The following is a 24905-nucleotide window of genomic DNA, read 5'->3' as shown; positions in this document are numbered from 1 at the left end:
AGATCTTATTATTTTGTATTCGATTTTCATTCAAACTCTATCAATATTGATACCGTTGAAAAGCTTATTTCATTAGCTTTTCAATGATATAAAGTTTGTAATTTTTTGAAATCATTTGGTTAGTCAAATGTTCAAAATAGAAAGAGCACGTCTTTAAGAAACTTACCAAAAATAGAATTGCATATATGTTTTATATGTGTTCAAGTATATGCATGATTTGTTGCCATATTTTATGTTGGACGAAAATTATTAGCGACAATCCTAATTTAATCATAATCATTGATTTTTTTGATTAATCTCTTGACTCTAAGAGCATACATTAAATTAATCAAATGGAAGTCATAGCATATTGAAGTATATTTACCTTAATGGATTGACCGAATCTCATTAGTTGGCAGGTTGAATAATACTATAGATTAACCTAAAATTATATGATCATTAAGCCCAATCAACTTAAACAATTTTTTATAAGATCAAGCTCAACACATTACGCACATAATATGCAATATTTGAACCAGGTAATTTTGTGATCATTAAAACATTATAACATACATGCATAATTTTATTTTTCTCGACACACAAAACTAAAGCCTCACAGCATCACTGACATGTGAAGCAAGGTTTTTCTTGGTATTTAAACTTAATTTTTTTTAATAAATATCCTTTTAAAAATTCAAATTTGCATAAATACCCTCTTTATTTTTTTTTATTTTTGTATCCTTATAAACACTACAAATGCCCCTAATATAACGGTTTTTCTAACACCATTAATAAAAACCATATTTATTTTAATTAAAAATAATATAAAATTTTGAAATTACATTGTTTTATATCGCGATCGCTTTATAAATATTTTTTTTTTGCATATCTACCCATTAAAAATATTTTAGTTATTTTAATTTGAAACTATTAATTTTTTAATGACGTTAGATGGTGTGAATATATATGCAAAAATAAGAATAAAAAAATGGTAGAATATTAAAATAAGTATTTTATGAGGGTATATATATGAAAATATCAGTTTAAAAAAAGATTCATATAAAAGTTTTGATATTTAGGAGGGTATTCATGTAAAAAATTTTAAACTTGGATATAATTCCTTTAAATGGGGCTTCCATTTTGACACAATCTAATGGCACGCTTCCAAGTGGGGGCCAGGGAGCGGCCTCAGCCCAGTCCATATTTCCAACCCACGATCTCTGAAAAAGGCCGTCTGCGATCAACCTCCTCCGATCAAACGAACGAACGGCCGAACACTCACCCCTATAAATCCCCACGGAGACGTTAGGGTTTGATCCTCCCCACCCACCCCTCCTTGCTTTCTCTGCCGCTCTCTCGGTTTCAGAGGGGGCTTGCCGTCCCGTCCCATCCCATCCCATCCCATCCCATCCGATCCATCTCTACAGTTTCCTCTCCACTTCCACGAGATGGTGAGCTTCTACTTCCTTGTTCTTTTATGGATTCGTTTCTAAGTTTGTTGTTTTTTTAATGCAATTCCTTTTAGGGTTTATTTATTTAATTTCTTTTGGGGATTGATAGGTTCTTCCGAACGACATCGATCTCCTGAACCCCCCAGCGGAGCTCGAGAAGAGGAGGCACAAGCTCAAACGCCTCGTCCAATCCCCCAACTCCTTCTTCATGGTAGTAAAAAAGAAGAAAAAAAAGAGAAAACTTTAAACCATTCCTTTTCTCGCTTCTTGCGTTCAAAAATCTCGTTCTTTATTGTTCTTTTGCTCTGTTGATATACTAATAATGATTTTTCTCTCTTAATTTATAGGATGTCAAGTGCCAAGGATGCTTCAACATGTAAGATTCCTTTTTCGTCAACATCGTCTTCTTATTATATTTTAATATTGTCTTTTTTCTTTTTACTTTATTTGTATGTTCTTCTGTCTATATGCCATGAAAGAAATGGAGTTTGCATTTGGTTTTGCTTCAAGATGGTGTAGTTTTGAAACTATAATTTCACTAAATGCTTTTAGTATCAGGTTTTAAATAGACAAAATTCATAACCAAAATCATAAATGTCATGATGCTAATACTTGCTAAAGTTGTGACAATTTTGCTGCTGCTGCATCATGTTACTCAGACAACTATTTTGTAGGTTTATAGGATTTTGATTGTTTATGTTAAGCATGTCTTTATTTTTTTTTTCTTGACTATTTGTGTGTTGCAGAACTACTGTGTTTAGCCACTCGCAGACTGTCGTGGTGTGTGGCAACTGCCAAACTGTGTTATGCCAGCCGACTGGAGGGCGTGCGAGGCTCACCGAGGGATGTTCTTTCCGTCGGAAGGGAGACTGAGGATGGTGTGTGCTTCCTTCTTTTTTTTCCTGATGCTACCGATGTGTTTGCTTACATGAAACAATGAGGTCTACATAATTTAAAGTTTAGTTTGTGCTTTTGCTGGCAAATTAATTTTGGAAGTTGTGAATCATCTAAGTGATGGAAGAGTTTGTTTTATTAGAATATGTCAATGAATTGGATAAACTTTCATCAAGATTTTCCTGCTGTCTTTTTCTAGCCCATGTTTGAATTACCTAGAATATGATTGGGAAAAGGGATGCTGGTTTTCTGTCAAAATTGATCCTTGTGTTGTTGCTCCAAGAAGTTTGTTATACTGTAAGCTGGTATTTTTTTGTGTGTCAAATAGTATAGGTGTTGGTTCAAATGAGTTATGCTCATGATTGGATCTCCGGTTGTTGCTATGTGTTGGGCATTCACATTCCACATGAGACAATTATGATATTGTTATGGTATGGTTATGCTTGGAATTGTTACTTGGCAAATTATTTATTCCATGAAATTTGTTCTTTTTCGAACGACATATACCATAATTATTTCTGCTTGAGCTGTGATTTAGCATCACCATGGAGTCATCAATCATTCCTTAATTTTCCATGGCGATGTTCGGATGATGTTTTCTTAACTAGTTTGGTGCAGCAATAGTAAAAAAGAGTGTACTCGATCTCCAATTGCACCGATTTTTTGTGTACTTTCTCCCACTACCGCATGCTTCTCTCACTCTCTCTCGTCCTTCTTGGTTGTGGTTACTGTGAGTGCCACATCCAGCCATGTTGCATAGTGGTGGAAATCGGCAATGTGGGCTGGTAGCCCACCCATTCAACCCAAACCCAACATGAAGTCTTGAGTTGCGGTCGAAAAAGTAAAAGGGGCAGGGTAACCTATTGAATTCCATATATGAATTCAAATTGTTATTGATTTGGGTTTGGGACCTTGAGTTTACTTATTTATACCTACAGACTTGAAATGGTGTATTGATTATTGATCTGAAGTCCGTGTATTGACAAATGGTATGTTTTATCCATTGTTTATTGCACCATATAGTTTTATTGATATTTTCGTAGGATTTTTGTATGCCATCCTTCCAAATATGGTTTGTTGCATGTTAAACCCATCTGATTTCTGGAAGATAGTGTTATAAGTAATTAAGGGTAAATGATTTTATTATTCTTAAGTTTGTATTATAAAGAGTTTTTTTTTTTTTGCATGAACTTTTCAAGGATACTGATGTAAAAGGATAGATTGGTTATTTGATACTTAAAATTATTTATGAATGGCATCAGTCAAATATCTGGTGTGGGGGATGTCATTACAAAAGTAGAATGATTTTAGAAGCATACATACAGATAAACTCCTCATTTGCCAATAGAATCAACCAATAAAGTAAGCTTGATGGGATCGATCAATGATGCTAGTTGTTTTTTTGGATGCTTCAAGTTGCTTGGGAAAAATGTCCAAACAAGTGTATATTTGATGGAGCAAGAGGTAGGTTGGGTGCTATTTTAATTGTTTCCACACAATATTTTAGAATGGTATGCAAATATAGATTTCCAGACTGTTTATGGAGGTAGGTTGTTATAACAGTTGATCTCTAAAATTGTAAGTAATGAAGAAATAAGCTTATGTTTTCTTAACTATTTTTGTACATATAAAATAAGCAAAATGTTGTTTTAGCTCTATTTTTTCTAATACCATAGGTGTTATTGTCAATTTTATTGATATTATTGAAGTCAATATGTAGCTTATATAATATAGACAAAATCTGATAGGAAGATCCATTTGTCATAAGATTCCTTTAAGGGTTAATATCAGATTTTTAAATATAACATGAGAAGGCACCTCCATTGTGAAGTATCAATGGGCTTTTGAACTGCCACAAGCTCTGACATCACCTCCCCTTCCTCATCGACCTCTGCCTCCTGTAAGAAGCCGGCCGGCTCTCCGTTTCCACCAAAATCATGGCTGCCGCGATGCTTTTTGGCTTGTGGCTGCGGTGACCGAGGTGGGCGCGCTTTGTTTTGCTGAAAAACGTGTTTCCCTTGTACCGCATCGAATAGCCTGACCAAGCGTGCAATTGTGGAAGGCTGCTCGGCCAGCCTCAGCCTTATGAGAAGTAGTTGCACCTTATGAGAGTTATAAACTAAATTGCTAGAATCCTTTGCAGTGTCAGTGTCTTCCATAGGAATTTGCGGACGAATTTCTGACATCTGAAACAACGATAAATATGCATATAGATGGGTTTACAATAATAAAAGAACAATCTAAAGAGGAAAACTCAGAAAATTGAGGAAAATAAATTTTCATGAATTAAATTGGGGGATTCTTGGGTTATATTGGCATGTTAGAGGTGCAGGAGGTTTGGAAAGTTGATGTTGGCTACAACCGCGATCCGAGTGGTTGGGGGTGCCATTTTTTATTCCTTGGCCTGGACTCCTAAAGTTTCTCATGAATCGGGCACGGCTAACGGTTGCCGACATCCGCGCTTCCATGGTTATCGCGTCTCAAGCGGAGAAGTAGATCCAACGCTCAGTCTGGTGAGCAATGGATCTAACATGTTATAACCTATTCCTGTCATAAATATTTCAATTTATACCAGCTCATTTTTCACAATGGATAAAACTGTCCTTCACTTCTTATTGTTATTTCTAATTGAACTATAAGCAATGGATACACATATTATGACAGGTGAATTTGTTTGAATCTCTCCCATTTTTTATTTATAAATATGAAAAGAAGACAAATAATGAAGTATTACACATACATATTATGACATAGGTGAATTTGTTTGAATCTCTCCCATTTTTTATTTATAAATATGAAAAGAAGACAAATAATAAAGTATGCCATTTATCCATAAAAGAAGGATGTTTCGGTGCACGAGGCTCTCAACGTGTGTAAAAAAAAAAAAAGAGGCTGTTTTCGTATTTTCAAACATTTGAAACCCAAATCGCATTAGAGTAATTTTACTATTGCGCTAAGATAAATATGGTATTTTACCTATATTGTTAGAAAATTACATCAGTAGTTTTGCTTGAAATTCTTGTGAGGTAACTGTCAGTTTTAGAAATCATTTTTAGTACAACTATAAGCATTAGGCAAAGTTTTCATGCTTGTATAGGCATATTATTGGCACACTGTTTAGTTGCTCGATTATTTATTTAAATAAAATGCCTAAAAAGATATATAGCCAAGTGAAAGATAATAAGATTAAAAATGTTTATTTGTCCATCTGATACCGAAAAGCAACCTCATTTCTCATTCTGCAACTAAACATGACCATGGGTTATATAAAATAGGAACAAGAATTTTAAACCAAACAAAAATCGACATAGCTTGTAAAATAACTATACCAACAAGCATAACTTTCACTATTATAATTTTTTCTTTTTCTCCAACCAAAACAACCTAATAAAAGAAAGAATCATTGAAAAAAAAAGGGGGAGCATAAGAAAGCCATGCAAGAGGGTTGAGGTAAAGAAACAAGATAATATTAGAATTAGTTCCTTCTAATTTCTATTGATGCAGGTAGCGAGAGGGGTTCGAACAAATTAGTTCATAAATATGAAATAAAGATGGAAATATAACTGAAATTAATATTTGAAATAGGAAAGCAAAAAATTTGTAATCAAATTATAGATTGAAATTATTAAATCTTATAGTACGTAGTTGAAAGTACCATCTAATTGACATCAAAATATTTTAAGATGTAGTTTCAAAACTCAATAGTGTTCAATTTCTAAGATTAAAATATCAGGGTCATGTTCGGACAAATTGGTTCATTGAAAGCATCTGATTTGCTGCTTGATCCAATCAATATGCCGGCAAATCCAATATCAATCAAGCAATCCTCAAGTTCGATCACAAGTTTTGAAGAATTATTTTCATAAACAGCTATAGAATCATAGATAAGGACAAACTGTCTCCTACTTCAAGCTCTACCCAAGAGTTATTTGCTCCATCCTTGCAAAACATGATAATGAAATTTTGATATTTCTAAAAGACGAATATTACAAAATATATGACCCATAAGTTTGGTGACCAAATCTTGAACAAACTCATGCAATCGTGTATCAAATAATATTCACCTTATCTATCTAACTAAAATATAAATATATTTGCACCTTCAAGATGTCAAGATGAAAAAGAAAAGTTGCGGCATATTTTATACTTGAGTGCCATATCTAGATTTCATTAGTGGGAGAAGAGTATGATTTGCATAGGTGTATCAAAACTAATCAAAATCCATAAGTATATTAACTATAGTCTATAGATGATACATGCATCTCAATGTCTGATTGTCTGCCGAATATAATGCTGTATGACCACCAGAACTGACATGTTTTTTTAGCTTAACCACTCAAAGTTGTAGCATCCCCAACCGTCTCATTATAATCAACAAAAAAATTTCCTACTAAGACCACCTCCGATAAGAATTAGCAGGTTTAAGGGCTCAGCCGAACTCAGATCTCTAAACTCAGTCTTGATCATGTTTTAAACTCGACTCAAACTCAAAAATTACGCTCATCATCCATTGTGACCTACTTTTTTTTTTTTAATTTTTTTTGTTTGGCTCAATCCAAGATTAGGATTAGAGGTGAAGGAGCACTCACGCGAGAATCCCAGTCACTCACCATTTGATAGGTGGCCTCCCGCACCCTAAAAAAGATACTTTTGCACCTAGTAGGCCCTCTAGTTGCGTATGTTAGTCACAAGGTGGTGATGACGCAGTGGTTTAATTTGAATAATTCCGCTTTTGGGAAGAATAAGGGTATTAAACAGTGAAAAGCTTTAAGAAGACAAAGCTGACAACCTTGCCATTTTCCTCAAATGGAGGGGTCTTATGAAAAAATTGGGTAGTGGCGTAATCTAAAGGCATCTGTTCCAGCAAAGTAAGCCGCCAAATGGAAAGGACCAACCAAAGAGCACCATAATTGTTAGGTCTCCATAAAGAAGTTGTGGGTGTGGATAGGCATTACCAATCATTATGGTTTTATTATGTTAATTAATTCATTGTTTGTATTATCTTTTTTTGGGCAAGTGATCTGTTGCTTAAGAGAGATGTAGTGCTTAATTTGAAAAGGACTAGAGAAAATATTCTCTTTTGCAACCCACCAAAGTTAACAAAAGCTATGCCTTTATTGAAACAAAATGGAAGGAGGGGGCAAAACATTAGACAAGACTAAGGCTTCCCATAGACTATGTTGATCATTAGGGCCTCCAACAAGCCGAGCAGCCCAAGCTTAGCAGGAGAACCAGAAAAACAGGTTAGAATTAATTTTGACCTGAGCTAGAAATCTACCCAGTTCAATCGAGCTCGGATATTTTTAAATTATAAATATATATAATATTGATTATACTTTATACAGGATAAATTATTGGATTAAAGTTTTGACTAGCGTATTCCTTTATCTTTGGTTTGATTAAATGTTAATTTAGACTCGAACCGAATCTTGAACCAAAACTTGAAATCAAGAATCAAGCTTCCATTTAGGAGATTGATTTCATCTTGAGTTGTTTTCAGCTCGATTTAGGTTTCTTAAATTGATTGAGTAGGCTCATTTTTAGCTTGATTTAAAATTAAGCTTGAATTGTGCTCGAAATAATAATAAAGAAATCAAGCTTAATCCTAGGATTCGAACTCAAAATTAATTTCATACAAAGCTTGATCAGATCTAATCTGGTTCAAGCTCAGCTTAATGACATCCTACTGACCACGAACAGCTTAAATTCAACTCAATAACAAACTCAATTCAAGCCTGATTTGGCTAGAAAATGAGCTGACTTGGATTTTTTTTTTTTAAAAAAAAAGAGAGAAAGATTGGGAGACTTACGCGAACTATGGTTACCCAGTTCTTTATTCAAACCCAGAACCTATATTTACTAAATTTAAGGGTGTGACCATTAGGATAAGTCCTAGTTCGTATAGAGCTGGAATATATGTTAATTAAGGCTAACTTCTAAATAAGCCAATCTTAGGCCTTCTTTTTTTTAACCAAAAAAAAAATATTTTTGATGTCAAGAAGCATTTAAGTCCTGCCTACCTCTTGGCGATTTAAATGCAGGTTTTCTTTTTCTCGAAGTACTCGGGCCAAATTTTCTCGACAGATAACATCTCCCTTGAGACTCGTAAAAATAAACAGAAGCTCAGTTAGAGTTGATAAAAAGCTTATTCAAGCTCAGTTCATATCACAAACAGGATAGAGTTTTGAACATATGTTAATATGGTGATATGGGAGCTACAATCCCAAACAAACTTACATTCCGATGCTAGAAATAGTGTACATTACGGGGCTTGTTGGAGTTGTAAAATAATATGATCTGTCACACTTCTTCTAATGGTACAAATGATCCCTCCATCCAAGTAAAATATTTCTTGTCCTTCCTCAGTAGATGATTGACATACTTTTCTCCAACAAAATTGGAAAATATTAATATTTTTAAAATTACATTGTTATACTAGCATAGGCATGGATTGAAAAAATGGAGGTTTATTTTATTAAATTAAACATAAGTACCTAATTGGGTCGCTTCCTGTGTTGCTCAACACTCTTGCAGCATTTTGTGGAATGGCTACGAGACTATTCCTCCTCCCTTATGTAATTTTTTTTTTTTTTTTGATATACTCATACTAGAACTATATGATTTATCCGGCTTAACAAAAAAAAAAAAGTGGAGGTCTGACATTAAATTGGCAATCAATTATCTCGATTATGAGATTGATGACTAATAAGAATTCGCAAGACTAGCCCAAAATAGTTAAGAGAATCCTAAAGGATTCTACTTATGATATTTATTTTTTATTTTCAAATATATGACGGTAATGTCGCCACCTAGTTTCGAATACTAGGGCATCCCTCAAATTGTCAACAAGATCTTGACACCCACCAACTAATAATTGTTAATTAGATAATGTGACCCCTACCTGCTCCAAATGCTAGGGGTTGTAATCTCTCATGTGACCCATTTAAAAGGTCCTTATCGAAACAATGATCTTTATTTTTCTATTTAAGACATAGCAACTTGCAGCATGATGGCAACTTCTCTGATTTTCCCTCCTATGAACCCTAAAAATATTATTTAATGTCAACAAAATGCATATAAGTTTAGTGGGTTGCAAACTTTTTCCTCCAAAGTGACTGATTAGGCATTCCTACTGGTATGTGCACCAGTGGAAGGGGAAGGTATACGTAGCTTGTTGTTTGCAAGGTGTTCTCATTCTTCCCTCTCATTTCAGCCGCATTTCCAAGTTGAGAGTAGGGACTATCAGGTGCTCTCTAATACTTCATTTTACTTTCTTTTTGATGTACCTTCTATTTTATTTTCTTTCTATGTATTTTGAGTAATTTTTTCTCCTTTATCTTGATCTTACAACCTTATGGTTCTATGTATGTAGGCTCTATATGTCCTTAGCATATTATTTCTCCTGAATGATTCAGTTGTCTTCAATTCTTGACCAAGGTTTTGATGCTTGTTTGTTGAGAAAAAGGAATAAACTCAAAGGAAAGGGATTTCGATGCTCACCGTATAATATAATATTGAATATCAAATGGAGGTGGTGTATTTCGGAAAAATGTAAGAATTAGATAATATTTAATATTTGTGCTAGATGATGAAAAAACAAGTTAGAGGAAACTAATTTTTTGCTATGCTTGGATTGGTATTTTATAGTTGGGATCACTCCTTGTTTTTTTTTTTTTTTTGATTTTTAGTCATTGATGTATATTTTATATGTACTAAGTAGTTTGTTTTTTATCTACTTATGCATCTTTTGCATATACATACTCTTAGTAGAATAACGAAAATTGAATAGCTTTCAGAAAAATGGATTTATAATAAAGATTTTGGTCAACAGACCTGATTATTAAGTGGCTAGGAAAGTCATGCCTAGAAATTAATCTCCTTGAACAATATATGAGTTTAATAAAATCTAAAAGTCAACTTTAACTTAATAAGCTTGATGCTTGAATTGCTAATATTCATTCCAAGTGGAGTATACATGTGATTTTAGAAGACCATTTCAACTTTAACATATAAGAAATTTTTTATTTATTTAGAAAAATCGGTGACCTTCATTAGAAATAAAGGATAAAAAATAAAATGAATCACAGTATAAGAACATGAATTGCTTAAAAATAAGATAGTAAATACTATTTAGTATTTTATCTAGAGGATATGGGCATTAAACAGGCCTTTTTATTGGGGTTCTGAAATTTATTTGCATCAATCTTATTTTTGAGTAGGAAATCATTTTGCTTGGCCTTCATGCACCACAATTCTTAGCCATTCCTTCGTTTTGTTTTTACTAAAGCATAATATTCTTTGTGGGATTCTAACTCAGTTCCTTTCTTGAATAACTATATAAATTGTTTCAAAGAGGTAGATGTAGAGATGCAGTGGCATTTTATCATAGATAAAATTTATTCTATATAAGAAAACATAAAATATTAAATCTCATTCTGGTTGTTATGTTCTTTATTTGTATAAAATAAGACGAAAGAAGCTAAATAAATATTTAAGATATATGGTATCAATACGATATGTCAATTGATAAAAACTTTTTGTGATATGAATACTTCGAATGTGTCATTGTACACTATGCAAAGAAAGATCGGTTGTTTATATATTTTGAAAATATCAACTATAATATTGGTGAGGGTACTAGAATTTGGGCTAGTTTCTATCAAGTGCAACTTAAATAATAACACATTTGTGTATAACTATTGAACTCTTAAACAACTTTTTTCCGAATGCCCACTATAATCAATCATTGGAAAATTATATTTTTTATTCCTTCAAATGCGTCATATTTTTTCCAATCAAGATTTATTTATATGATCCATCTAAGTTAAAAGAAAATAAAGAGTAATTATAGAATCAAGGCACAAAGAGAAATCGCGATGATGAACATGCTTATAATCATTTATGCCCTAAAAATATCATTACTTTTTCGTGCTAGCTTTTTCAGTAGGCATAGAAAACCATAGAAGCAATATATACTAATTAGCGAGTGCAAGCATATTGTTCATTTGCATCTGCCAATCCAAATTTTACTTTTTTTTAAAATCATACCTCATTTCTCGAGGCGCATCACAAGTTGTGACCGACAAAATCATCATCTTAATCAATTTATTAATTAAAAATAATGCCAAACACTTGCTGATACCAAATACATAAAATATTGTACTCTTTTTATCTCGATCAGCATAAACAAATATAATATGACATATGGATGACTAAAATATCATTGCTCTAGCTTTCACTTCCCCTAGGTGGCCTTAGATTTCCTCTTTATTTCTTGTATAATTTTTCCACCCTGGGGTCATCACGGGAGCAGCGGTTGATGACGTCAGCACGACGTGCCGACCGTTTGGCCTGGGGTGGCGGGAAGGCGTTCGCTATTAATACTCCTTTTCATTGGTGTACACACGCCCATTTTCTCGACTTCGCTCTAGAATGTTTTGAAGAGGTTAGGCGCAGTCCTAGTACATAAAATAATAGAAGGGATGAATTTATAGAGGCCCGCACGGGGGAAGCGAGTGGGAATTAGAAATCCATGACCTCCACTTCCGGCTTCCATCCTCCTCTGTTCTTCTTCTTACTCCTTAGAGAACGGTTCTTGGTTCCATTGGGACGCCACAGAGAGACAAATGGGGGCTAGGGTTTTGGAGGAGCAAGCGTTTTCGAGCTCGGAAGGGTTTGTGAGGCTCGTCGTTTCGCGATTCCGGCTGGATCCCCTGAGCTGGAGCTCCCCATGCGATCGCGAGGTTCGAATTAAATCTTTATTTTTAGCCTATTTTCTTCTGTTCTTGGCTGAAAAAAGGTTTTCCCTGTTTTCTCGATATATTTTGAATATATATATATATATATATATATATATATATATATATATATATATATATATATATATATATATATATATATATATATATATATATATATATATATATATATATATGATTTAGTGGAAAAGTTTTGGTGATATGGCTTGTTTATATATTTCTGCGATCTCATGTTGCTTTTTGGATTGGATTTGGAGGTGGAGTGGAGGACAGGATTCTGTTTCCAGAGCTTCTCACTTATGGGAAGCTAATTGGAACCTACGTAGATGGAGAATCCTTTTTTCCTTTTCTTTTTTCACTCGGGAAAAGCCCTCAAAGGTGGCTTTTTGGGTCGCCTATTATTAGGGTTTGGTCGCCGAGCTTCTGAATTGTCTTTTAGATGGAAATATCAAGCGAAGTTAAAAGAAGGTGAGTTCGATCATTTGTTTGTATGCTAGATAGTATCTTTCTTTGATTGATAGAAGGGAATGGCAGGTACTGCAGGTAGGAATTCTTAGGTGATCTCTATCCCCCTTTGCTTATGTCCCTTTTTGCTGTCTGGCTCAGAAAGGTAAGTAGCGTTTTAATGTCTTTAAGCGACACGTTTCGCCCATGAGCTGATGCGAAAGATTAGAGTTGTCCAGGAACTTTTAGGCATAAAGAGAGAATGAAAATATTCGGAAAATGATCTCCCTATATGCAAAATCTCAAGATAGCTTGGAAGAGGCTTTTCTCGTACTAGTTCTTGCTTCTGATATTGGCTGTTAACTTTGGACTCTGACTAAGCTCGTAATCTGCAGGACAAAATGAGGTATGATGGATATTTCGTAACATCTGCAAATAATTATTGTTAATATAATGGGTGAGTATGAGTTGCTTTTAAGGTTGCCCATTTTATTGAGAAAGATGAGCCCTGTGATACAGCAGAGGTACGGTTAGGAAATCCTCTATCTTTAATTTTAGGTAGACGGATGAATTATTTGCTGAACTAAGTATTTTTAAACAAATTGCTAGCAAATTTAGATAAGTTTTCCTTTGATTAAATGGTTCCTTTTTGTCACTTAAGAGGGATGGTGTTTGAGGTCTCAATACTTGTCGATCTTTACTATGTATCATGTGTCTTCTGCTGATAGGGTTGGGAAATTTACTAGACTCAGCAAAACTTGTCATGGATTATTGTTCATGAATCATGCTTCATTGTCTGAGACCCTAGAGTATCCCTTGTCAATATCTTAAAGTTTTTTTGCTCTTTCTTTTCTAACAAAGCCACCATTTTGGGAAGGAAATATATTGAAACAACGTTTTATACATGTTTTCCTAGTAACTTGCATTGTCTATGTTTTGCATGCTTTCAAACTGGTGTATTACATCAAAGGAAATTCTTGCATTCATTTGATTTCAATTTGCAACAGCTTAATTCTAGATGATGTTACATTATTTTAAGCTTATATAGCTAGTGCCCACTTGTTAGATTTGTTTCAAAACCTTTATGCTATTGCTTTTTAACTTGTGTACCATTCTATGAGTTGGTTTCTAAGGTCTTCGATGGTTTGTAAGATTATGAAATTCTGAGATCATTTTCAAGTCTACTTTATATGAAGAAAATTGACTGCTAAATTCTAGAGCTTAGGGGAGTTAATTGGATAGTGTTTTGCTTTCAGTTACTCAAAACAATTTGTTCTTGTGCAATGCATATGATGATTCCTTTTATTAGCTTATTAGTAATTGCATGAGAGCATCCTATCAAATAAGTATATCTCTTGAAGGAGGCCGAGAATCAAATTTTTTGCTTGTTTCCTTGGATCTGGTGCCAACTGATCATAATTTAGTAAAATGAGCATGAGCAGGAGGAAAATAACTACCGAGCCATTGCCATATAATACCTCAATAAAATAAGTTGCCAGCATAACTTTTTTTTTTTTTTTCTTTTTTTGCATAGACATGCAAGCTGGATGTGAGAACTTATGCAAAATAAATTGCAATAGACTCTGTTCTGTCCTGAACTATTTACAGCACTATATGGTATCCATAGTTAGATTGAATTTCTCAGAATGAATTGACTCTTTGCTTCAAGGAAAGTGGCCTTCATGAATCACCTGCAAATCAGATGAAACTAAGTCAGAAATTCTAGTGTAACCAAGTAGTAGTCTGGAAAATTATAAATCATTTTGTAGGAATAGAGCGTGGTTTTTGGGTCTGCTGATCTGTGGCCATGGATCCCTAAGCTGCATGAATTCCTTTGAGAATTTCCTTGTTAATCTGAAAAATAAAGAAAAAAATAGAAAGATTTTTTTTACATCTGGACTGACGTGTACATTGTCAAGGAAATGAAAATAAAAGTTATTTTCTATAAAAAAATCTTCTGAAGTTAGACACAAAAATATTACTTGAAATCTTGGTTTGCATTTCTCAATGACTGGTTTTTTGGACAATTAGTATTTCTTAACGGTCTTTTAGAATCTCTCTCTCTCTCTCTCTCTCTCTCTCTCTCTTTCTCCTCTTTTCTGCAAGTGAGTTATATTTTCTTCTTCTTACTGTCAGACCAAATAGCATGGGCTTTCAATCAACTCCATACTCCACCTGTAGTACAATGGATATATATGAACATAACCACCAGATTAGCATGTGGGATGACTCCTTCGGAGCTGATAGCAGTCAGTATTCTGGTTCATCAACAGTCATGGAGGCAGACGTGAAAATTGATAGTGGGGTAAAATTTCACGACATAGTGTATCCTCTTATCATAAAATTATAAGATTTTGCATTTATATATTTCTGGTTATGACATATTAATCTCTTAATATTTCTGTAGTTTGAAAATATTCCTCATAGGACTCTAGGACCACCAAAGAAATACAATCAGGAAGCTAATAAGCCTGGAGACAAGGTACATGAACCAAAGTTTATGAATAAATTTCTCTTCAAAACGTTTCATCATCTGTTATGTGAAACTTAAAATTCATTATAAATGCTTTTTTCCTAAATTGAATATAACATGGGTAAGTGCTTGACTTTTTATTATACACTCAGTAATTTTAATTTCTTGTTTATTTATATTCTCTTATTAAATTTTCACACCTTATTTTATACTTTAAATGCTTAAGATTCTTCATACCTTTTGTTTGGTCGATCTTGACATTCAATATGCCAATTATAAATGACATCTTACCATTGTAGACTGTTCAAAACTTCAAATAGTTTCTATATCTTTTTGTCTTAAATGTTTACCACTTCATCCTGGACCTGTGTAATAGTCCATGCTTTTTAAGTCATACATGGTCGATTTTGATCCATTTGAGGAATTCTGTGCCATGTGGTTCTTGGATGTAATTATCAATTACTCTGCTATCTCTACATCCTTCTTTTTAAAATATAAGCTGCAACCTTTTCGTAATTCATCTATACATGATAGAAAACATGCTTTTGACTAATCCTTTGTTAGCTAAACATAATGAACTAATGACTGCAGTTAAGCATCTATGAATCTCAGAATAGAAGCTGTGGCTTACATATCTAATCATCTTGTGCAAATGGATGCACGAAGAAGATCATACACAGCTACACAGCCACACAGCCACAAATGGATAGATCATCTTGTGCAAATGGATGCACGAAAAAGATCATCTTGTGCAAACACACACATTCTTTTGTGGATGTACTATTGGATTTTATCCCATTAGTTACGTTACTGAAGTTTTTTCATGCTAATTCATGGTTTGCTTATTCTTGCATAGTAAACCATGAAGAGATTTTTAGTATGAAGGAACTCTCCAGTTTTTCCTGCAAGTTTCCAGACCAAGTGGAATCAGTTGTACTTGTCTGGAAATCTTGTTTAAGATATTATCCTTAATTATATCTTTTGTGTGTGGTCCTCTGTGTTTGCTTCCTGGACAATTTGCTACTTTGGAAAAGAATCCTCAAACATATTTTTTTATGGTCTTCCTTAAGATTCCTTTTAAGGCAGGTGGTTTTTTATGAAAATGGGAATCTATTGACAACTCATCACATGTCCTGGTTTAGTAACATGATAAGATTCAATTTGACCAATGTTCAAGTGTCCGAACTAGTTAATGCTGTAGTTCAAATATGTACCCAAGTTGGATTGTAAAATTTAGATGGTTCACCGTGAGTTTTGGCATCAGAGCTTTTGTTTTATAGTTTGGGGCCTTTTATTATATTTTGGGTCAAGTTAGAATGCCTCACGGCATGAAGAGATGGAGAGAAATGCTTGTGATGGGAAAAATAATGCTGGTTGGTGCAATTTAAATGGGTCTTTGAGAGTAAAAAATTGTTTTGGCAACACATTTATGAAAAGCTACTTAATAATTTTAACTAATCGGCAGACTCATTTTGTTTGACTAAGGATTGGGGATCCAAGATTGCTTGCCCAATACTAGCCTGTACATACCATACTGATTAGGAGTGGGCACCTGGTCCCCCCATTGCACTGGATCCTATACAAGTGCCCCATGCCAAATGTGTATGGGCCTGTACTGGTCAGTATTTCTTGATACACCTTTTTATAAGCTCATTTGAGCTGACAGGTGGCATCTCGTGCCCTCATGTCCTGTGTTTGCACTGGCTGGTGACTGGTATTGGTACCAACACCAGTATATAAATCCTTGAATATGAAGCGTGCATTGATATTAGTTTTCCACAGTGGTATAGCAATGGCTCATAAATTTTATTGGCTGTTTGCATGTGAAAAGACATGTAAAAATTTGATCATTCAATAATTGATGGCGAGAATCATTTTCTTATCAGTTGCTTGCATCAAGATGATGGCAGCATTTGATGTATATATGGACAAGTTATACCTGATTAATAGTAGTCTGAGGAACCACAATAGATATTGCTGAGCTCAAACTATTTGCTTTAAGAAAGGGCGCTTTGGACAGCATGAGTTATGGTTTGAAGCATGGTATGCTGTACCAGTTAGTACCGGACGTACCGTACCAGTACCGGTGGGCACCGATATCGGTACGCCAGGCATACCGCACTAGTATCGGTGGGTACCGGTATCGGTACGCCAGTGTCGGTATGCCTGACGTACCGCATACCGTACTGTACCGATACTCGATACGCCTATGCTAGTGGGCACCGGTATGGGGTCCGGTACCGGTACGGCAAGCCTTAACTTTGAAGTAATGGCAGATACTTGGAAAACAAAAAGTTTCAGCTTTGCCAAAAATGAATTAAAACCTCGGTCAGTTTTAGAGGTGCAGGTGAAATTGACTTGTGAGGTTAGATTTATTGTTTATATGGCAATTTATATTGTTGTTTTTTCATTTTTTAAATTTCAAGAAGTGTTTTCTCCAAACTAAAATTGGATTTTACAAGTTAGGAGAAGAATTTTAAGCAATGGAAGGAATATTGGGTTCCAAAGAAACTTAGATTTTTTTTTTCTTGAATCTCAAAGATATTATGATTATGGTAGATTGTCATTGAATAATAAAATGATATACAACACCTAGATGATATGACACATGCTTTAAAAGAAAATTTAAATTAAGTTATAGTCCAGTGGTTGCACCCCTCCTCCATACGGAAGGAGGTTTTGGGTTTGAGTCTTGATTGCATTCTCGCCCAAGTGTTTGACCAGCTAACTTGAATTGGTAGCACTTCCATAGTCTTAATAAAAACAAATAAAATTTTCAAAATTATAATATCCTCTTGTTTTAGCTGTTCTTGTTAAAATATTTACTCAGAGGTCATAGACATGTAATAAATTTTAAACTTATGTTTTACATATTTTATTTAACTCAGCTTACCTTTTTTTATTTTCTTAAAGTTTTGATGTTTAATATTTTATTTGTGTAGACAAAATTGGAGTTCGATCTATCAAAACCATCAAAACTTTCAAGGTGAAAACTCAGTTAGCTCAGCTGAAACTGGTTCCTAGTTTTCAAGCTTTTCCCTGAGCCACATAACCATGACATAAATAAGTTTTAGTCCATCAATTAGCAGTCAGCTTCATGCTTGTTATAGTTAAAAAGCAGTCTTTTCCTACCTTCATCAGTACTTTCTTTTGTCAAATGCCCTCTACACTTTACTGACCCTTAAATCCCTATATGAGTACCCCTTCTCACTGAGGCTGCCACACGGTGCACCTATAATCCATCTTAAATCTTTTGATGTCATCTCTAACCTTCTTAATTATATGGCCTGTGATGCTTTTCAACAATTTATTATTGTTATTTAAGTTGATCTGCTGTTCCTGATTTCTTCCAAATTCATTTCTTCTTAGGGTAAACTTAGTTGCATGGATAGTTTTGTGCAATTTCAATTCTAAGAAACAACAGATTGCTACATTTAGAAAATACTGAGTAAATGTTTGAAAAATTTGTGAATTGTAATTCATGTACTAAATTTGTAAACTCAGATCCTTTTCAAAATCCGAGAGCTACTAAAAAAGTGTTGGATTGAATTGGTTAATGCCAAAATTAATATTAAAAATCAGATAACCAATTTTAGCTTTCAAGGGGGCTGAACCATTGAGGATAGTGTCAGAGAAGAGACAATTAAGGAGCAAAGAGAACTTGTATTTCAGTATTTTACATAATTTACCTTTCACCAATCTTAGATTCCTATTGAAAGTGTTTGTGACTTTATAATCATAACTATATACATCTATCAAGCAAAAGTATGTTCGTTAATATTTTATGTTACAAAATACAAACAATTAAGCATGCATGTAGAATGTGCATAACTCATCCTTCAAAAATCTCAAGAAAATGCCTTCAGTCTATGAATCCCAGGCATGGATACAGATATAGATACATTGATACAGTAAATCTTGAAAAGTAGGATCCTAAATGGCTGCTATATGATGCTACTGTATATATATATAAAATTAAGCAACCATATAGAATAGTTGATATTAAAATAATATAGTTGCTCTACATGGTAACACGATCATCCATCAACTCCATTATTTAGTCATCACTCGAATCCATGAAACATACTCCATGCAATATCATCAGCATTGCAAATGCTAAAATTAACTGTCTGTCACATCCATGATTAAAAGATTAACATTTATTTATTTTTTTAAAAAAAAACTTCAAACATCTGCTAGTTTCCGAAACTTTTTTTGATTTTGAAAAATAAGATACTTAGACACAACCTAGCCATGTTCAACAAGTATCATTATCCATGTATTATTGGATTTGGGCACAGCATGCAAAATTAAACTATTTCTGTATTACAACCAGCAGTTAGGTTTCAATAAATAATTATTCCAATTTTAATGCTATTGATACTTGACTTTGTGTATAGGTGTTACGACGTCTTGCTCAAAACCGAGAGGCAGCCCGGAAAAGTCGTCTAAGAAAAAAGGTATTTTCCCATTAACAGTAAAACTTCGGGAGATCTTTTGACCTCTTTTGTTTTGTTTGCTTTTTGTACCTCAATGGACATTATGGTTTCAAGTGCCAGTCATGCTGGGCCAGTACAGGCTCCTGGCATAGGTTGGCACATGACCTCTTTAACTCTTTTTTTAAAATGGTTTTAGTAAAAATATTTAATTATTTTTTTCTTGTTTCGGCATATTGTAGCCCGGCATGGCCCATACCCTGTTGGTGGTTTCTGGTATGCCCACCGGCAGCCCTACTTCAAACCTTGATGGTCATTGTTGGTGTATAGATTTACGATGTTTTTTTCTATAGGTGTATATTCAACAACTAGAAGCAAGTAGTATGAAGTTGACCCAGCTCGAGCAAGAGCTTGAACGGGCTAGACAGCAGGTACCATAATTACTGGATCATGAATAAATGATTCATCATGCAGCTGCTATCAGCTTATTTGGTGATTTAAGCCGACTTGCAGGGTGTGTACACTCGTGAACATTCAGGTGATTCATTTCTTGGGTCATCAGGAGCTGTTGATTCAGGTAACCATTGAAATCCTACATCCTTATAATTATTATTTCTCAAGTGGAACTTCTGTTTGTTACAATCAACCATCATATTAACTCAGAACCTTTCAGTATGGGACCTCTGGGTCTTGCCAAAGTTGTCTTCTCAACTTCTGGAATACCGATGTTAGTAGATATTGTTTATGTTAGCTGTGCCAGATTGGTGATGTTTTGCAAAGTAAAAGACACAATCTGATTGAAATTGTTTCAACCACATTGGACATTTTTCAAGGATCCACAACTTTTCTATTTGTTTCATGCAAACTTCTTTTTTGTTGGTGTCTTGAAATCCCACTATCCTTAACTTGATGATGTCATTAAGCTAGAAATTTTATGATATATCTCATCCTTTTATTATGTTGGCATTTCCAGATTACTTTGTGCTAAAAAGTGTCTGGATAAACTCTCTCTCTCTCTTGTGGAATTATTTTTTAGTAATATGTGTCCATGCCATTTGCTTAACTCATGAAAGTGTGAATCTATCTGCTCAAAAGGAAACTATCGTATTACAGCTAGAAAATGTAAATTCATGCAAGATCCAAAGGAAGCAACGTAGCATACATTTCTATATAGGTGGTCAGTAGGCAACAGATCCAAAAAGGAGGAAAAAATGCTTCCAATTCTGCAGAGGGATGCTGGTGTAGTATTGCATATTGGAGGATCAGGTCTTATGTTACTGATTATAAGTACCATCAGATAAAACGGCAATCACATGCAACCCTAATATTTTTTGTTTAGCAGTACTTAGTGGTCATACATGTAATAGAAAATTAATATATCGAACATTTTTGCTCCTTGGTGAGTCCAGATGAGTTGAACAAAGAAATTTTTAATAATTTTCTTTTATTACTCGATAGCTAAATTCTCTGATGCTTATTGAATTAAGTGCTAGCTATGCCTACCTGTCTTCTATATGGAGTTGGAATCTCTATCATATCCGGTAGACATACTATATTACTATTATCTTCTTGTGCTCCTTACATTGCTCCTTGTTGAGGTCTTGTAGGAATTGCTGCTTTTGAGATGGAATATGGACATTGGGTTGAAGAACAAAATAGGCATACTTGTGAGCTAAGAGCTGCTCTGCATGCACATGTATCTGATCTAGAGCTCCGCATACTTGTAGAAAGTGGAATGAGACATTATGATGAACTATTCCGTATAAAAGCACTTGCTGCCAAGTCTGATGTCTTCTATCTTATGTCTGGGATGTGGAAGACATCTGCAGAACAGTTTTTTATCTGGATTGGAGGGTTTCGGCCTTCAGAGATTCTAAAGGTGATTTAACCTCATTCGAATATACTCTTAAGCCCCATATGTTGATTTTTTAAGTTCCATTGTTGAAATTTAATCATGTTTTCGTTGGTTTTAGTGATAAGGGTGGCAACTGCTTGAGTCAGGTTTCAGGTCAAAAAACCCTCTATGGATGCCCAATCCATTTATAATCAGGCTAAAAAGAATAAACCCATAACCAACCTAATTATTTTAAGTGGGTTCATAGTTCATACTGTTTCTGCCATTCAATGAGAGTTTACTTGTCAATCATATGGCCTGAAAAATTATAATGAGATACAGTTGGAAAAGGTGATCTAGGGTTGGGCCCTTGAGTGAGAGAGAGAGGGAGGGAGGTGGGGGAGAGAGAGAGGAGTGTGAATCAAAGGGGAAAAGTACATGTCATAAATTCTAAACTTGTTATTTCTCCATTTTTCTCTTGGTATTTTTTATTCTTAATCATGAACTGCATTCTCATACAATTACCCAAACCAACCCTTGACTAACCAATGGCCCATTCACTGCTACCACTGTCCTTGGGATTGGGTTTTATGGACTTGTCCAACCCATGGTGACCGTCAACTCTGGGGGCCAAATGCAAACCCAACCTTTTTGTAATCAGGTTAGTCTCTAGTCTCTACTAACTGAAACCTGACCCAATTCATCCACATAAAGGCTGTTTTTTTTAGCCAGATTGGCCGGTCCAAATCAGAAATTGCTGCTCCTATGTCTCTTCTCTAGCCTCCATGGGGGATTGCATTGGTGGAGCAGGAGGGCAATCAACAACTATAAAAAACCACTCATCTGCTAAGAGAATAAAAACATTGCTTAGTTTATGAGGGAATCGCCAAAACATGAATAAGCTTTCTGGTACAAAATTATTTTACTACTTGGTGGAACACTATTTTCAGTTACCAATAACTTAATTCCCTATTATTGGTTCTTAAAAGTACCCTTTTTTAAGGTTTTGCGTACATTTTTCATATGCATCCTCAAATTTCATGATTGTTTCAATGGTTCTGAAACAAAAGGCTATGAAGTGTTTGTCTAAGCAACTTGTTGCATTCAGACATCATATGTATGAATTTCACATAACTTGTACCCTGTCTTTAGCGCAGTGTTTAGAAAAGGCTAAAAGTGGAGGCGAAGTGCTTTAGTGAAAAATGCAAGGCATAAGCCTCAAGGCGGTTTAAAGTGTAAGCCTCAAATATTTAATTCATGATTTAATTATATGACAATAGTTATACCCCTTATGGGTTGCTATAAAGTATGGACCATCGATTACCCTTGATAAAGATCAAGGAGCTTAAAGTCTCAAGCATAGGCCAAGATGTTAAACCTTCACAGATAATAGAGATGAGGAAATGAACTAAATAAGTTTACATCATTGCTACTAAGGGCATACTTGTTTTGTTAATAATTGATGAAGCTAAATTCTACTATTTTATAAAGGGATATTGTGCAAGGAAATAAAAAGCTGCAGCCCCTTCTTTGCCCCAAGAATCATTGCATGGGTTTTGTTTTAGTTTCCAAATGGAAGCCTTGAGGCTATCTTTTACTATACCCTCAAAGCTAGTCAAAGCTAGCTTTTAAAACCATGCTCTCGAGTTGACATGGTTTAGCACTGTATAATATCAATATTGTTGGGAAGTAGTTTAGCAATAGTTCTAAACTGACTGGCACCATGGCTAGAAGGTCATGTTGTATCTATTTAGCCAAGCATTTTCTATATTTTTGGCATTATGTAGCCAGGTCTGATTAAATAGCAGTAGATGCAATAGCACATTGCTAGTTGTTGAAATATGATGAGTCCTTGGAAGAAGTTGTACCAAATGCAAGAGCAGCCATTACCCTTGCTCATGCCTTTCAGGTTCTCACCCCACAGCTAGACCCCTTGACAGAGCAACAATTCATGGCTGTATATAACCTTCAGCAATCTTCTCAACAAGCTGAAGATGCCCTCTCCCAGGGACTAGATAAACTTCAACAAACTCTTGCTGAGACTATAACCTCTGTTCCTTTAGGCACTTCTAATATGGAAAATTATATGGGACTGATGACAAATGCAATGGGGAAGCTGGAGGCCCTGATAAGCTTTGTAAACCAGGTAATGCTTCATTTCTTCTCCCTTTTGTCAGCCATGCGCATTCTCTCTTTCCTCTTCTGTTAATGCTGTTTCCTTCATCTCTCAAGCATACTCATTATAAGATGCCACATAACAGTATCCATTCTCTGAAGGTTTTCATGTTATATGAGCAAAATGACAGTCTATTGGCAAAAGAGGAAAAAAATACACAGGTGGTGTAGGGAATTTATGTATCAAAGCAGGGAATCTATGGTGAAATCTGCCAGCCAGAAGGAAAGGTTCGGAAAAAAAAAATCCACAGAACAGTCAAAGTATCTGAGCATGAGCATATATTATAAAGAAATTATAACATCATATCGTGAGAAATAAATTAGTAGAAATTGACCCACCGAGCAGTCTGTCTCGAGTAACTACATTGAGCAGTGAAAGAAGCAGAGTGACTACATTGTCAAATCAACCTTTATATCTGTTGTCTGTCTTCTTGTGGCTTTGATACACCTAAACAAATTCCTGAATATTTAGCAAACAATCGGAGTACAGGCATGGCACAATAGTTGGCAAGATTTGAATATAATATTGTAACACCAAATACCGATATTTAGGAGTTTCGCTGTCAATTTGCAGGAGCATGCATGCTATGTAATACTTCTAGACTTTATCAAGGGGTAAACATGCAATTGTCTCAATTTTACGGGATTGCACAATTGTCAAACAGGCAGACCACCTTCGGCATCAGACCCTTCAGCAAATGTACCGGATCTTGACAACCCGCCAAGCAGCTCGGGGCCTGCTCACCATTGGTGATTATTTCCAACGTCTCCGTGCCTTGAGTTTCCTATGGGCTGCTCGTCCTCGAGAACTAGCCTAAACACCTCAAAGCTACGTACACATCACATTCTGAGGTGAGTCTGCAACCATCCATCGAGCTACAGTTAATAGCCTGGCAGCAAGGAAGTGCTCTTTGTATCTCAGTTTCTCTCTGCATACCTGCTTCTACTATTTCAATAAATGCCTGGAAGGAGACTCCAACAATGGGATGGAGATTCTTGTAAAGTTAATTAAAATCCTTCCGCTAGTTTGCTTGGCTTGCTGATTGACTGCTGTCTATGATGCATGTTTGTGCAGCAACTGAATTAACTGTTGTCTATGATGCATGTTTTTGTAGCAAGTATAAGGCAGGGTTAGAAGCTTAAATGGCCTTAGAAATCTGAGGTGGCTTTATGAAGTACTGTAGGAATGGCATTAACAGATGAAGAGGCGTGCATTCTCGTACTATTACCGATCTTTGTTGGAAAAATTAATGGCGCATGTCTCAGGCATGCACGCGACTGCCAACGGGCGCCTGCTGGGGCTTTCCGCGGATGCGTGCCAGCATCCGCTGGCCGTGAAATGTTTGTGGGCTGGCCGCATCTGCGTTCCACGGATGCGTGCCAGCGCCTGCTGGTCACGAAATGACCGCGGACTCATCCGCAAAAGTCCTAAATGCCCTTGTCTTCTTGTTTTGGGCCAAC

The 24905-nt window shown here is 35.1% G+C and overlaps 2 protein-coding genes across 10 annotated transcripts; both read left to right on the top strand.

Moving 5' to 3' along the window:
• Positions 1 to 1295: 1295 nt before the first annotated feature.
• Positions 1296 to 2983, top strand: LOC103720759 (small ribosomal subunit protein eS27y). Its single transcript, XM_008810626.6, has 4 exons — positions 1296 to 1430; positions 1540 to 1641; positions 1778 to 1806; positions 2177 to 2983. Exons 1-4 carry the CDS (start codon positions 1428 to 1430, stop codon positions 2301 to 2303), a joined length of 261 nt encoding a protein of 86 aa, XP_008808848.1. The 5' UTR covers positions 1296 to 1427; the 3' UTR covers positions 2304 to 2983.
• Positions 2984 to 9440: 6457 nt separating this feature from the next.
• On the top strand, positions 9441 to 24563 carry LOC103720758 (transcription factor TGA4-like). Of its 9 annotated transcripts, none has more exons than XM_088721790.2 (11): positions 12411 to 12550; positions 12617 to 12692; positions 12922 to 12983; positions 14663 to 14831; positions 14934 to 15008; positions 19400 to 19459; positions 19789 to 19866; positions 19949 to 20012; positions 21043 to 21314; positions 23179 to 23415; positions 24110 to 24563. In XM_088721790.2, the coding sequence occupies exons 4-11, from the start codon at positions 14673 to 14675 to the stop codon at positions 24260 to 24262; spliced, it is 1098 nt and encodes a 365-aa protein (XP_088577916.1). In that variant the 5' UTR covers positions 12411 to 12550; positions 12617 to 12692; positions 12922 to 12983; positions 14663 to 14672; the 3' UTR covers positions 24263 to 24563. The 9 variants fall into 9 exon arrangements, with proteins under 9 accessions (XP_088577918.1, XP_008808847.2, XP_088577921.1 ...); XM_088721788.2 differs by having other exon boundaries at positions 12766 to 12932; XM_088721791.2 differs by having other exon boundaries at positions 12462 to 12550; positions 12626 to 12692.
• Positions 24564 to 24905: the final 342 nt, after the last annotated feature.

The sequence above is a fragment of the Phoenix dactylifera genome, chromosome 5 (assembly GCF_051530095.1).
Source record: "Phoenix dactylifera cultivar Ajwa chromosome 5, Ajwa_hap1_PhDact_Kaust_v1.1, whole genome shotgun sequence".
Taxonomy (NCBI): domain Eukaryota; kingdom Viridiplantae; phylum Streptophyta; class Magnoliopsida; order Arecales; family Arecaceae; genus Phoenix; species Phoenix dactylifera.
The sequence above is the reverse complement of the archived record's forward strand: the minus strand, read 5'-3'. Positions and strand labels throughout refer to the sequence as shown.

What these genes read in the sequence shown, in the direction of transcription:
- LOC103720759 (XM_008810626.6), top strand. An exon ending in CCCCCAACTCCTTCTTCATG is followed by an intron (nt 1,642 to 1,777) that starts GTAGTAAAAAAG and finishes CTTAATTTATAG; the next exon opens with GATGTCAAGTGCCAAGGATG. An exon ending in TGCCAAGGATGCTTCAACAT is followed by an intron (nt 1,807 to 2,176) that starts GTAAGATTCCTT and finishes TGTGTGTTGCAG; the next exon opens with AACTACTGTGTTTAGCCACT.
- LOC103720758 (XM_088721787.2), top strand. Translation starts at nt 12,522, where the DNA reads ATGGAAATATCAAGCGAAGTTAAAAGAAG. An exon ending in ACGTGAAAATTGATAGTGGG is followed by an intron (nt 14,832 to 14,933) that starts GTAAAATTTCAC and finishes ATATTTCTGTAG; the next exon opens with TTTGAAAATATTCCTCATAG. An exon ending in ATCAGGAGCTGTTGATTCAG is followed by an intron (nt 20,013 to 21,042) that starts GTAACCATTGAA and finishes GAGGTCTTGTAG; the next exon opens with GAATTGCTGCTTTTGAGATG.